General features: G+C 41.0%; 1 protein-coding gene across 3 annotated transcripts; it reads right to left on the reverse strand.

The window, feature by feature from the left end:
- Window positions 1-253: 253 nt before the first annotated feature.
- Window positions 254-5,618, reverse strand: LOC103698325. 3 transcript variants are annotated; one of them, XM_026801543.2, is made up of 7 exons: window positions 4,861-5,618; window positions 4,619-4,778; window positions 4,215-4,397; window positions 4,035-4,118; window positions 1,301-1,382; window positions 695-1,171; window positions 254-658 (listed from the first exon to the last, which is right to left on the reverse strand). In XM_026801543.2, the coding sequence occupies exons 1-6, from the start codon at window positions 5,157-5,159 to the stop codon at window positions 732-734; spliced, it is 1,248 nt and encodes a 415-aa protein (XP_026657344.2). In that variant the 5' UTR covers window positions 5,160-5,618; the 3' UTR covers window positions 254-658; window positions 695-731. The 3 variants fall into 3 exon arrangements, with proteins under 3 accessions (XP_026657344.2, XP_008778543.2, XP_008778542.2); XM_008780321.4 differs by having other exon boundaries at window positions 254-694; window positions 731-1,171; window positions 4,861-5,617; XM_008780320.4 differs by having other exon boundaries at window positions 254-1,171.
- Window positions 5,619-14,134: the final 8,516 nt, after the last annotated feature.

Below are 14,134 nucleotides of genomic sequence, written 5' to 3' on the forward strand. Positions count from 1 at the left end.
AAGTTGCATGCAATAAAAAATGCAATCACAATTTTGGAAGGGATCCTTTTCCCCTAACCCAACAAAAAAAAAAAAAAGAATTATCTACTCCACATGACCCGTTCTCAAGCAACCCATAAAGAAAAAAGAACAAATTTTATTTCTTTATTCACTTTATTTACAAATTATTTAGGAGGATTTAGGCATGAAGATACATACCCATTAAGCATGTTGTACTATTAAATAACAAACCTTCTATCATCAATCTCAATTCTAGTTAATATGCGGACTTCAATAATTTTAGATATGCAAAAGTGCGAACCCACTTCTGCACCTGGACAGTCAGCACTAGAAACAGACTATACATTGAATCAGCCGATGTTTTGATGATCCCTACCTTAAAGTCCACAACTTCTACATTCATTATCATCTTCATGAATCAGTTTCGGGCTCCCTACCTTATGAAAAGTATATTATCCGTCGTGCCATTATTCATGGGACAGCTATCAATGGTTGGATTATAGAGAAAAGCGTATTCACCGAGATACCTTTTTCCATGAGAAATAAAAGAACCCCGTCGCATTTTCTGGCAACAAATTATAAGAACTTAACAAAACTACTCATGGCGATGCCATTGGATGAAGCCGAAAGCACCCAGCAACGTGGCTGGCAGGGATGCCTGAATGGATCCCTTATGCTTTCTTTTGCTGTCCATCTGAATGGATCCCTTATGCTTTCTTTTGCTGTCCATCTCACAACCTCCTTCCTGGTCTTGCAAACCTCCGGGCCACTCCAAAAATGACTGCCTTGGTCAACAGGCCATGGTCGAGACTGCATGCTAGGGCCACAGCACCACCAATTACAAGAAACTTGGGTATGCTATCTGCCCAATTTTTATGTTTCTCTGCTTCTACCACTTCTGAGGATGAACAGGTGCCAGCTTCCGATGTTATTAGATCATCAGAACTGAACTTGGTGTTGATTTGTGCCATGAAGGCGCACCGTGATGGTGGCTCGTGAGACCTCCTGGCGATCTGGTAGGCTCGGAAGCCAGGTTCAATCCTTTTGACACAACCCCACATCCCCTGCCGGACACCCAGTTTCGCTAGCTCCCATGGGATGCCCATATCCTCGTGATGGAACAGTAGCACCTCACAGGCAGTCAACTGGCCATCCCCTCTCCTCGACTCAACTGTTAAGAAGCAACAAAAGAATGAATACTGTTGTGGTTCGAAAGGCTCTAGAGAATTTTGAGAGGCATATGTCTGTTCATATGTTTATGGAACAAAGGGGAAAAATGGTACAAGAATGGACGTCAAACCTGCACGAATGCACCAGCTGGAGTAGTACAAGTCGACACGCCTGGGTTTGTCGCGTCTAGGTACAGAGAGGCATGGAACTCCCTGGAACACAGAGACCAGATGTCAGATATCGCTAAAGATAATAACAACAGAGAAGTTAAAAAGGTATGTAGGATATGTGAATATATAAGTGAGATGAGATCTGGTGTCGCTAGAAGCAAATTCAAATGCCAGACATGGGCGATTAATGTTTATATGTTGCATCATGTTGTTATTTTCATTTAAAACGAAAGAACCAATGAAGCACTATAACAAAATGATGGTAATAATCTCAAGCGGGACAATGGGAACAAGTTCCAGTGCAAATGAATATGCAATTTTTGGCACCACCTCCACACGGCCAAAAATTAGAGAGAAGAAAACAGGCATATGGTTGCACAAGCATCAAAAGGTATACCAGCCAGATAATACTAGAACATAAATAAAATGATTCTCTTATCTTTAATTATCAGACAAGAAGTGAGCCCGAGAAACATGTCTGACCTAAATTAGAAAGTTTTAAGCAGCAGAATAGGCAATACATGTATCGAATATATAATGTTCTCGATTAAGAGTTAAAAAACATGAGGCTAAATTAAAGCAGCTTAACTTGGGGAGAAGAAAGGAACTTCTATTTCATGTTAAATAAATAGATAATGAGAGGAGAGGAGGAGGAGGAGGAGGAGGAGGAGGAGGAGGAGGAGGGGGGGGGGGGTTCTAGACATGACCATGGAGGATCAAGAGAGAATTCTATAGTAATAGAGAAAAGAGGATGTATAGAAGGCTTGCAGATTTAAGTCTAATTAAGCAAGATTTGAAATTGTTAACACCAAAAAAAAAAAAAAAAAGAGAAAAAGATCATGATGATAAAAGAGATAAAAGAGACAGTAACACAGCTGATTGAGAAGGCTCAGTTGGACGTATACTTGAGCATAGAATAATTTTTTTAATCACAACTACAATGATCTAACACATGCTAAAAAGAACAATGATCTAACACATGCTAAAAAGAAAACTATCTAACAATGTTAATTCGCTCTATAGTCTATGCTAACGATACAGCCAGCACAGGGGAGCTGAACAGAATAGTGACAGAAATTCTTAGTGTTCAACATTTGATTCACCAACCCCTGGGCAACCGAATAAATTAAACCACCGAAGTTCACATTTTTGCAGTTTGTAGTAACTTGACTAGGACTTGCTAGAAGTAAAAACAGCTGTTTTAGTGCACTCAGCACCCTAAAGGAAAAGCCAGTCTCCATTGAACAAGTTTCAGGAAAGTAAGCAAATAATTCAATAGTTGAACTGTAGACAACATAAGATTTTTTAGGGAAAAAAAAAGAGGTGCTCTTCCTCTGGCATACCGTGAACATGCAGGAAATTTTCACAACACTTTCTCGTATTACCTTTTTTTAATATTAACCTAATTTCCCAGGTTCATGGATAAAGAATTCCTCCTATTATCTACAAAACTCATTTCGGTTATGATGATGTGGAATTATTGCTTAAACCGGACCTTTGGAGAAGTTAAACAATATTTCCATTTAAAATAACTCAGCTTTATCTACATGTTAAACAGTTGCACTAAATTAGGAACCCAACAGCTCCCAGATGTGCCTAAAGAAAATTTTGCATGTTATCCATCTACGAACAAGACACCATTTGGAACTATTAAATCACATAGCAGTAATTTTAGAATTGCCGAGTAGAGAATAAGCAATTTAGTGATTCTCTTCAGGGTTTAGATGATATTCACATTTTGCATAGCATTCTAAGCAACAAAAACAGTGCATACTCTAGTTAACCCAACTGCTGCTAATTTACTATATGTTTAAGCACCTTTACATCATTCTCATTAGATAACCAATTTTTCTTCATCTCAAACTACCACCTTGGCAGGAGATTGGAAATCTCATAATAGGACATATTCTACTGCAAGAAACACAGATATTTTTTTTTGCCTCGCCCTTAAAATCAAGAGTACTGTCCTATATACATCTGGTCAGTTTGATGTGCGAAAGTATGACTTCTTAAAGCTCAAAACTTGTACGAACAAATCTTTGACATTAATCAGGTGCTTAAAATGAAAATTAGAACCCTGATGGAAATTGGAACCTGTATTATTGGTTACACAATATAAGTTTCCATAACGATGTGCAACCTTCCAAAATCTTTCCAAAATTACAATAAGTTCATATGAGAGAGTAGCATGAGAGGTTTAATCCAGCAAACAGCAATCATCTTACAGGCAAAAAATATTAGGCAACAAGTCAGAATCCAACACAATCTTAATAATCAAAATATGTATTGCTGGTAAAATACAACCAACTGTCAATCAATGGCTACCTATAATCTTCATCTCGCTGGAAGAAACAGAGATGAACCTATAAATTAGAATTATGAACACAGAGCAGTGTAAAAAAAAATAGCTGCACATTGTAATAATCAAGTTAAAAGAAAGAAAAAGTACCACACACTGTAGAAACTTGTAAGAAATAGAAGATTTTTTTTTAACGGAAATTCTAAACATAAGCAATTGTCAAAGGAGGACAAAAAAGCAACATGATCCTATATGTTCCTCTACTCATGAGCCATAGAGTTCATCTCATCTTTCCAGAGATGAAATTTGAAGAAAAGACGAAGGCATCCGAATGTGATGAATTTATAGAAAACAACTAAAGCAGATATACTTTTACTGTCCATTTTCCTCCTTACCTTAGTCACACAGTAATATGTTCTTCCCGATTCCCATATCCGACGACCGATGATGTACTCTCTGTTGCTGCAGAACAATGGAAACTGCCAAGCAGGAGAGAGAGAACAAAAAACATTAGCAAACACAAAAACAGCCAGATTCATAACATTTAAAGAAATCCCAAGAAAGAGCTCTCACACCTTTCGAATCCAGTGAACTACCATCGTCCCCGTGGTTGGGCATTCCTTTAGTGTGTCGTGGTAGAGGAGCATGTCGTCCCACCCATTCTTGATCCGGAACTCATCATCCCAGAAGAAGTCCCTCACAATCTCTGGTATTGCATCCTCGAAGACAGTTCTACTGCGATATTGCGGAGGACCCGTCTAGCATGAACAAACGCTAAGCTGAGCCAACTGAACAAATGCTTACAAATACTCGAGACAACATACTAGACCAAAAAGTAGCACATCCCGAATCCAATTCATAACCCCTATGGGAACTCCTACCACAGAAAAATCTAAACAACTTAATTGCGCCGGCGCGAGATTCCACAAACTTAAAGCAGAAACAGACAATTAACACACTCCCAATTGAAGCTGCATACCTCAGGATCTCTCCGCCATGCCTGATAGCTCATGTTCGGCAAGGTCCGGTCCATCATCTTGTGCCACACGGGCCCCCCGTCGGTCACCTCGACAAGCTTGTACAGGTGCTCCAAATCCTCCTCCGTCACCGCCAAGTTCTCACTTTCCGCATCTGGAGGACTGGATAATCCACAAACATCAAACACCCTAGGCAAACCCATGGGTACGAAATTAGATCGAAACCCTAGACAAAACGACTTACCACACGGCGACCATCTTGGCCTCGCTTCCAGAACTCTTGCCGGAAACCGAGCAAGTGACGCTGCCTGGCAGCTGAGCCTTCAAAGAATCGACTCTCGACGTCACAGGGCGACCACCCAGAATGGCCTTCTCCCCGCCTAGGAGACCCGCCGCCCATCTCGGCCTCCACGCCCACCCCACAAAAAGCCCTACAAGAACCGCGATCCAGAGAGGGGCGGCGAACAAGGCGAGCTCGGTGACCACGTCGCCGACGGTGGGCTTCCTCAAGATCTCAATCAGCGCGTCCAGAATCAATGCCATCTATCTATCTATCAGGAATCGATAACCCAAGAAAACAAACAGCTGCAAGAACCCACCGAGATCGATCCTCGGTAGGGTCGGAATCGCACGGCAGAAGAGCTTCGGAGCGATTCGAGGCTTTCCACAGCTCAATCGGCCCGCTCTTTATCCGGAGAGAAAAATATCACCATCCAAAAAGATAAAATTATAAGGGAAAAGAAACGGTTGTGGAGGAAAGAGGCGGAGGAATAGAGAAAGCGAGAAGAGGATAGAAGACAAACGAGCCTGGCGGTATTTGGGGAGTTCGGATAAGGATTTCAAGAGAGAGGCGTGGAGGCGTCTAATTAGATTACCGTAGGGACACCCTTTCTCCCCTTCTTCCCCTCTCTAACTCGCTAAATTTGGCGGAGGAATAGAGAGGATAAGAGAAAAGAAGACAAACCCTAAAGAAGAGAAGAGACGAGATATAGAATAAGGTAAAAGAAGGGTATGTGCGTTTGGTTCTTGGCTTGGAGGAGGAATGGAAGGGAGTCTTTTATACGAGAGGGATCGAGGGGCTCTCACGTTTATTTGTACCGCGTTATTGTTTATCCCGTTCGCTGACACGGGTGCAGCGGGCGCCCCGGACCTTTTCGCACATCGATGCGGTAAGTAACGTGCATATCAAAATGGACGGCGGGGATTGGTTTGACGCGAGCGGGTTTGGGCCTTTGGGGTGCACCAGCTACACGCTTTGATTGACGGTGGAAAAGTATTTGGACGGAGAGAGCGACGAAGTCCAAGTTGGACCCCCGACGGAAGTTGAGTAACCGACGGACTTTTGTTGCAACCATGACATCCGGACGTGATTCTTCTCGTCAGACTGAAAATTCCAATATATTTAAATCAAATTACAAAAATCCCGATAAATCCATAGCCAATTTCTATAAACTAGACTGCAGTGTTCTTTAGTCTTTTAAACTATTTATCATAATATAGGACTTCATCAAAAAAAAAAATTAGCGGGAAGTATTTTTTAAATTTTTTAGTTCTACATAAGTACCCAAATTTTTCTCAATGAATAACTGATATTGGACTAATACATGCTCGCACGAATTCTCACAGAATTAGGCATGTATGTTGCCATAGAGTTGATGCATTGGAGAGCATGGTTTTAATAGGATTAATTAAATTCAATTGATTAGCAGTTTTAGATTTTTTTTGTTGTTGGTTCTTTTTCTGTTGGAGGTTCCCATGTCATCTTGGAAAGCATATCTATTGTCGGTATTGACTGATATTCCTTGCTTCTCTGTGGGAGATTTGGACGCAAGTTATCTTCGCAGAAAATCATTAGATATTTCATTAACAAAGGAAGCCTGATGCTGTAGAGTAGAGCAGTTGACAGGAAATAAATAAAATTTCTTGAAAATAAAGGAGAATGAGATCCATAATATGGACGCCTAAGGAAGTGTTCCTAAATGTTTGGCAAAGGAGCGAGCTATGTTTCTTTCTCAAACGCTGCGTCTTTTCCACTTGCATGAGGGAATGGTTGAATTCAAGTATTTAACTCCATTTATTGTTTGAGTCGTACCATTTCTTAGCACCACTTGGAGCAATTTTTTTTTCTTCTTATGAGCCCACTATCTTAACCAACTGGACTCCAATGCACCAATTGAAACTTTGCTCAGTCTTGCTCCTCTTTCGAGAAAGTCATTAAGTTCAACATGCATCATTCTGGGTTACTTGCTCCAGAGAGATACAATGATGAGCAGCGGTTGGTGGGAAGGATGCAATCTCGAATAAAAAAACACTGCTATGAGAAGGTGAGAATTAGGTGGGAGCTATTAGATGATATAATTATAAATGTATATTGGTTAAACTTGATTCGGATTCAGATTGTGTTTAAATATAATATATTCCTTGAAAATATTAATTAAGCCATTAATATTATATGCTAAATGTTCGAGAACCACAATGAGACATTTTATAGCAAAACTTAGTATGCTAAAATTTCTCATGATTTTTCAAATATTTTTAAGGAAAGAAATAATTTTTAGTTCATAGATAATCCACATACTTAAAAATATGATCAAAAGTGCAAACCTTCGGATGGAATCATTTGTTATTGCTTTTGCATCGTGTGCTCTATTGAGAATGTGAATGATTCACCTTTGAATGGATAACAGGCAAAACCTTGCAAACATAGTACAAAATAGCTTAAAATTTAGCGTGGAATTATCCTATCCAAAAAATTACATACATAAATATTGCTCATGAAGCATATCCCTTGCTCACTGGAGAACCCGGAGAAACACCAAATACTCCGAGTAGAGCTTTTTAGCTTTCCCAAAAACCTTGTATTCTTCTAAAAAAGGTCAGTGCACGCAGATCGCTCACGCTTTAGTCTCATACATCCGAACAAAAATCATATGCCGCGGAACTTATGTTTTGTCATATTTTCTCTAGCGCATATTTTAAAGGAAAAACTCATAAGTCAAATAAGAATAAAGCTCCTTGATGCGGGATGAATGCGAGGGATTTAAACATAAGGATTATCAGTAAGTTATGTTGATTAACTAGCCTAATAGCAGCAGAAAATTCAGTCACATATGGGATAAGAAAACATTAACATGAGCATAGTAATTTCAAGACTAGTTACCCGCATGTACTAATTCATTTAGGACTTAGAAGAATGGACCGTTGTGGTTGAGAAACCACTTGATTAGGACACTTCCTTCAATAAATCAGACCTAGAGTTGAGGTTTACCAAACATTGAACTTCTGAAATTTTTTTGGAGGAGGATCCTTGATCTCACTCTCGAAGGTTGATGATTGGATGACCAAGCTTCATCTTCCGTTGCAACAGGGCCCTTTTGCTATTGATTTGGAAGGATAATTGACCCAATGACATGGAGTACTTTAAGGACCTGCAAAGAAATAGGGATTAGAACTTTGGCGTGAGAGGGGAATGGAAATCACAAAAGAAAAAGGAGGCGAGAGGAGGTAGGGCAGCGGTGGATGTGGTAGTGGCTTTAGGGCCTCACGCCCAACTTGGAACAAGGGCCTCACGCCCAACCTTCTCTCAAGGTGACAAAGCAAGATTGCTAAGGAAGAAAGAAGCACTTTTTATTCATTCATCAATTGAAATTACAAGATATCATGAGGAGGTATTTATAGACTTTCCTCATGATTTAAAATTTAAACACATAATGAATGGCGCTCCACATTTGAAGGCTTGGTTGCTAGAGAAAAGGAAAGAAAGTTGGCCGGCTTTAAGGGGGAGGATTTGAAAAGTTGTTGGCTCCCATTTGAAATTTTCTTGCATTTAAATTGTGGCCGACCTCTTGGACTTTGAATTTGGGTGACGTGTCAACTTGTATGAGGTGGCATGGTGATTGGTTCTTCTGATGAGGTGGCATGACGTTGCATTGGTTTCTTTGATGAGATGATGTGGTCGGCTCCTTATGCTTGACTTCATCCTGGTTGGCGTGCTTCCATTGGTTGGAGTGGTGGTGAGGTGGCCAGCTGATGTTGATGTGGATGCCGAGGTGGTGCTCCAAGAGTGTGCAAAGGTGGTGGTAGAAACATGCAACATGTCCTGACTTGGCTTGCTTTCTGACTTATTGAGGCTTGCTTTCTGACTTATTGAATTTATTTACAGGACTCGATCAAAGCCACAGTGACCTTGAGTTAATTGATTGGAGTCTTTTCTGGATTCTGGTGCCCGCACCAATTCTCCCGGGGTGGGAAGAATTCGACTCTGTCGAACAGGGGTTGGTTTGGCTGTGGTACTTTTCTAGGAGATCTGGGTTAAGTCTCTGTAGGTCCTCTCGAGTAATCCATGAATCATCAGATTTTGGTCGACCCTCCTAGTGAACCAAATAGCGTTGGTACCCTTTGTTCCGGGTGGTGATAGCTTGATCATCCAAAACATGTTCAACCCTATCTCTCGATTCTGGAAATGTGGCTGGAGGGCACTCAGGTGTGGGTTCACTCTCAATCGGAGCATGATCAAAAGGCTCACTAGGTATCAATGTTGGTCCCTTATACTCTATAAGGTCTGAGATGTTGAAGGTCGAGCTAATACCAAAATCAAGGGGTAAGTCAACCACATAAGCGTTAGGTTCAATTTTCTTTAATATCCTAAATGGACCTGCACTGCGGGCATGCAATTTTTTCATAGTTCCCGGGGGAAACCTTTCAGGTTTTAGTCTAATCATTACATAGTCTCCTTCAATGAATTCCTTAGCCCGTTTGTGACGATTAGCTGCTTGCGCATAAGCTTTGTTACTCATGTCAATTTTCTTACTGATTTCATTATGTAAATCCCTGACATGTTGTGCATATGATTCTGCTGTCTCTGAGACTCGTGCATGTGAGGGTAATGGAATAAGATCTACAGGTTTCCTAGGTTTATATCCATGGACAATCTCAAAGGGACTCTTTCCTGTGGATCTATTGACTGAGCTGTTATAAGCGAATTCAGCGCGTGATAATAGGAGATCCCAGTTTCCTAGGTTGTCACCGACAAGGCATCTCAATAAGTTCCCTAGACTCCGATTAACGACTTCGGTCTGACCATCAGTTTGAGGGTGGTAGGCAGTGGAGAATTTGAGTTTGGTTCCTAGCATATGCCAAAGGGTCTTCCAGAAATAGCTAGTGAACTTAACGTCTCTATCTGATACGATGGTCTTGGGTAAACCATGTAGCCTAACCACTTCATTTAGAAAAAGTTTAGCTATTTTTGAGGCATCATAAGTCTGGGAACAAGGTATGAAATGTGCCATTTTGGAGAATCGGTCTACCACGACATATACTGAATCATGTTTTCTCAGGGTTTTGGGTAATCCTAACACAAAGTCCATGCTAATATCTTGCCAAGGGCATTCGGGGACTGGTAGGGGAGTGTATAGACCGGTGTTTTGTCGTTGTTGCTTTGCTGTGGTGCAGGTTCGACATCGGGCTACTATTTGGGCAACGTTTTTCTTTAGACCTGGCCAAAAGAACTGGTCTTCAACTTCTAAGATGGTTTTGTTCCTACCAAAATGACCAGCTAGGCCTCCTGCGTGGATTTCCCAAACTAGAAAGTCTCGGGTGGAGGTACGGGGAATGCACAACTTATTTCCTTTGAAGAGGAATCCGTCGTGAATGGTAAAATCGGAAAATTGGCTCGAGGGTCCTTGACGGATTGATTGGTAGGTTTCCTTAAAGTCGGGGCAATGTTCATACTCCTCCTTGAGCCTTTCAAAACCTATGACTTCGGTACTAACAGAAGTGAGGAGCATAGATCGTCTACTAAGGGCGTCGGCAACACGATTTTCTTTTCCAGCCTTATGTTTCAGGACGAAGGTATAGGCCTGGATGTACTCTACCCATTTCGCATGTCTAGGGTTCAACCTTTTCTGAGAGTTGAGGAAACGTAGGGCTTCATGATCGGAGTATAGGACAAACTCTAGTGGCAGAAGGTAGTGTCTCCAGTACCTTAGGGCTTGGACCACTGCATACAACTCTCTATCGTAGGTAGAATACCTTAGCTTGGCATCGTTTAATTTCTCACTAAAGAATGCTACTGGGTGGTTTTCCTGACTTAGAACGCCTCCAATCCCGACTCCTGATGCATCACAGGCAACCTCGAAAACTTTGGAAAAGTCGGGTAATCTCAATATAGGTGCTTGTGTCATCTTGTCCTTAATCTCTCTAAAGGCCTTTTCAGCTGCCTTGGTCCACTCAAAATTTCTTCTCTTAAGGCAATCAGTAATGGGGGCGACAATTGTGCTGAATCCTCTAATGAATCTCCTGTAGAATGTGGCTAGACCATGAAAGCTACGAACGTCATGAATGTTTTTGGGTACTGGCCACTCGATTATGGATTTGACTTTTTCGGGATCGGCAGATACTCCTTCAGTGGTCACGACAAATCCTAAAAAGATAGTCCTATGTGTCATGAATTCACATTTCTTTCGATTAGCATAGAGGCTATCTTGTCTAAGTGATTGACAAACTTGTCTAAGGTGATTTAAGTGGTCATCTTTTGTTTTGCTATATATAAGAATGTCATCGAAATAGACCACTACAAACTTTCCAATGAATGTCCTTAAAACTTGGGTCATGATCCTCATAAAGGTACTAGGTACGTTGGATAAACTGAAAGGCATCACTACCCATTCAAATAAGCCGTCCTTAGTCTTAAAGGCGGTTTTCCATTCATCCCCCGGCCTAATTCTTACTTGATGATAGCCACTCTTAAGATCGATTTTGGAGAATACCGTGGCTCCGGCCATCATATCTAACATGTCGTCTAGACGGGGAATAGGAAAACGGTATTTGACGGTAATCTTATTGATGGCACGACTATCTACACACATTCTCCAAGTGCCATCTTTCTTAGGGGTCAGAAGGGCAGGTACTGCACAAGGACTTAAACTCTCCCTAATGAACCCTTTCCTAAGTAACTCGCCAACTTGCTTTTGCAATTCTTGGTGCTCTGAAGGATTCATCCTATAATGGGATAGATTGGGCAAGGTGGCTCCTGGAACTAGGTCTATGGCATGCTGAATGTCCCTTAAAGGTGGTAGGTTGTCAGGAAGATCTTTAGGAAATACATCTTTGAACTCCTCTAAGATTTCAACCACTTCTTGAGGGTGTGCTACTGGGGTTTGGTCCAGGGTCTCCTTAACAGCCAACATCCAAATGGGTGAACCTTCATTGATCTCTTGCTCTAATTCCTTAGCATTGATTAGGTTCAATCCAGGTTTCTTTTCCTTCAGACTACTACTAGCTCCCCTCTTAATGTTGTCCTTAGGTGGGGTAGGGTGAACTACAATTTTCTTTCCATTATGATTGAAGGAACATGAATTTGATCGTCCAAACAGGGTAGCATCATGATCGTATAGCCATGGTCTGCCTAGGATAATGCTACTTACTCCCATAGGAAGGACATCACACCATACCTTCTCCTGATAGGATTGGAATTGTATCTGGACTTGGCATCTAAGTTTAATGGGTATTGAGGTCGAATTTATCCAAGATACCTTATAGGGATTGGGATGGGGTACGGTAGGCAACCCTAAACTCTTGATGGTGTTGGTTGATATGGCATTGACACAGCTTCCACTATCTAAGATGATTTTGCAGGCTTTTTCTCCTATTTTGATAAAGGTTTGTAGGATGTTGGTCCTACGCCAATCTTCTTGTTCTTTAGCCTGGGTCAATATACATCTCACAACTTCTAGAAATTCAGACGTCTCAATGATTTCTTCCTCTTCTTCATATTCATCTACCAAATTGGTCTCTGCTTCGTAGACTTCTTCTCCATAATTCTCTAGGGTCTCAGGATCTTCTTCTTCTACTTCTCCTATGTGTAACGCTCTAGTGGGGCATTGGCTTGCATAATGTCCTATTTTATGACACCTAAAACAAGGGACATTGTTTTCCTTTCTACCTTCAGGGGCTTTTCCTTTGTCGTCCCTACGAGCCTGTGGAGTGATAGGATTGGGTCTGTGTGATGGGTTTGAACTTGGGTTTGGCCTGCTTCCAGGGTTGCTAATCCTATTGGGTTCAGGTCGTCGAAAAATGGGTCCCCTCTGGAATCGTTCGCAGTCTCTGGCAATCTGGTAGGCTTGGTCTAAATCATGAATTTCCCTTAAGAACAATTCCCTTTGAATGTCCTCCTTAAGACCAGCTCTAAACCTAGATAGGGTTACGGCTTCTGACTCGACTATGTTGCACCTCATAGCGAACTCATCAAATTTGGCAATGTATTCAGATACAGTTTTCCCTCCTTGATTTAATCTTTGCCATTGATCTAGTAACCTCTGTTCGTAGGATAATGGGACGTATTTCTCTCTTAGCTTAATTTTCATCTGTCTCCATGTATTGATAGGTAGTTCTTCTCTTTGCCTAGTGATCCTCTCAATATTTCCCCAGTATAACCTTGCATGTCGTGTCAACCTAAGCTTGGCAAATTTGAATTTTCTTTCTTCCGACATTTCATACCACTCAAAATATTGATCCATGTCATTTTCCCAATCAATGTATACCTTAGGGTCTAGACTTCCTTCGAAGGAGGGTGCATCAAGTCTGATACTCCTAAGGGCTCGTTCATCCTGGTCTACATGATCCTGTTGTGGTCGTCGCTGATTATGTTCAGGAGTGAAAAGGTGGCGATGGGGTTGGGGTGTCAATTCAGGTTCCACGCGGGTCTGTTGATTTTCCTCTAGGGTTCCTAGCCTCTCCTCAACTTGATCAAACCTATTGTTCAATTGTTTGAACTGCTCAGTCATAGTCCTTAGGATGGTCTCAAGATTGGGGTCCATGGCTTCAATGGGTTGTGTATGTGATGGGTTGTAGGGTGATCCTGATCTAGTTGTCATACAAGGCTCAAGACAAAACAAAATGACTAGCCTATGCTAGGGTTTGCTAAATCTAAATCAAAGACTTATCTAATCAAAATTGGTTCACCACTTGCCCAGGCCAGTTGGACCAAGAGTTCGTGTAACCGCCATTAACCATACTTAGCTGACACCAACCGCTTAACGGGGCTGGGCAGATAAGATGGTAGCCACGACCCTGATCGGAACTTTTCTAGACAGCAAGGAATTAGCCAAATTCAATTAGCCTAAAGACTCGTTGTGGTTTCTAAGTTAAGTTGGCTAGTTGAGTTTTAAATTAGGCTTAGGTTCTAGATTTATGAGGGTGGTTGTTTTGGGCTAAGGAAAGGTGATGAAATCCTTCCCTTATGTTGCAATTAGAGTGCCCTTAATATGATTTATGATGGATGCAACTATTTTAAATGTCCACACAAGTTGAGATTTAAAATTTCAAATTTCAAATTTCGAATTTAAACTTTTGAATTTTGAATTTCAGATTTGAATTTTAGTTTTCAGCTTTTGAATTTCAAATTTCAAATTTCAAGTTTAAATTTCAAATTTAAATTTTGAATCTCAAATTTTTTTTTTGTTTCAATTTAAGTTCCCATTTTTAATTTCGAATTTTGAATTTCAAATTTGGATTTCAGA

The sequence above is a fragment of the Phoenix dactylifera genome, chromosome 2 (genome assembly GCF_009389715.1).
Source record: "Phoenix dactylifera cultivar Barhee BC4 chromosome 2, palm_55x_up_171113_PBpolish2nd_filt_p, whole genome shotgun sequence".
NCBI classification, from domain to species: Eukaryota; Viridiplantae; Streptophyta; class Magnoliopsida; order Arecales; family Arecaceae; genus Phoenix; species Phoenix dactylifera.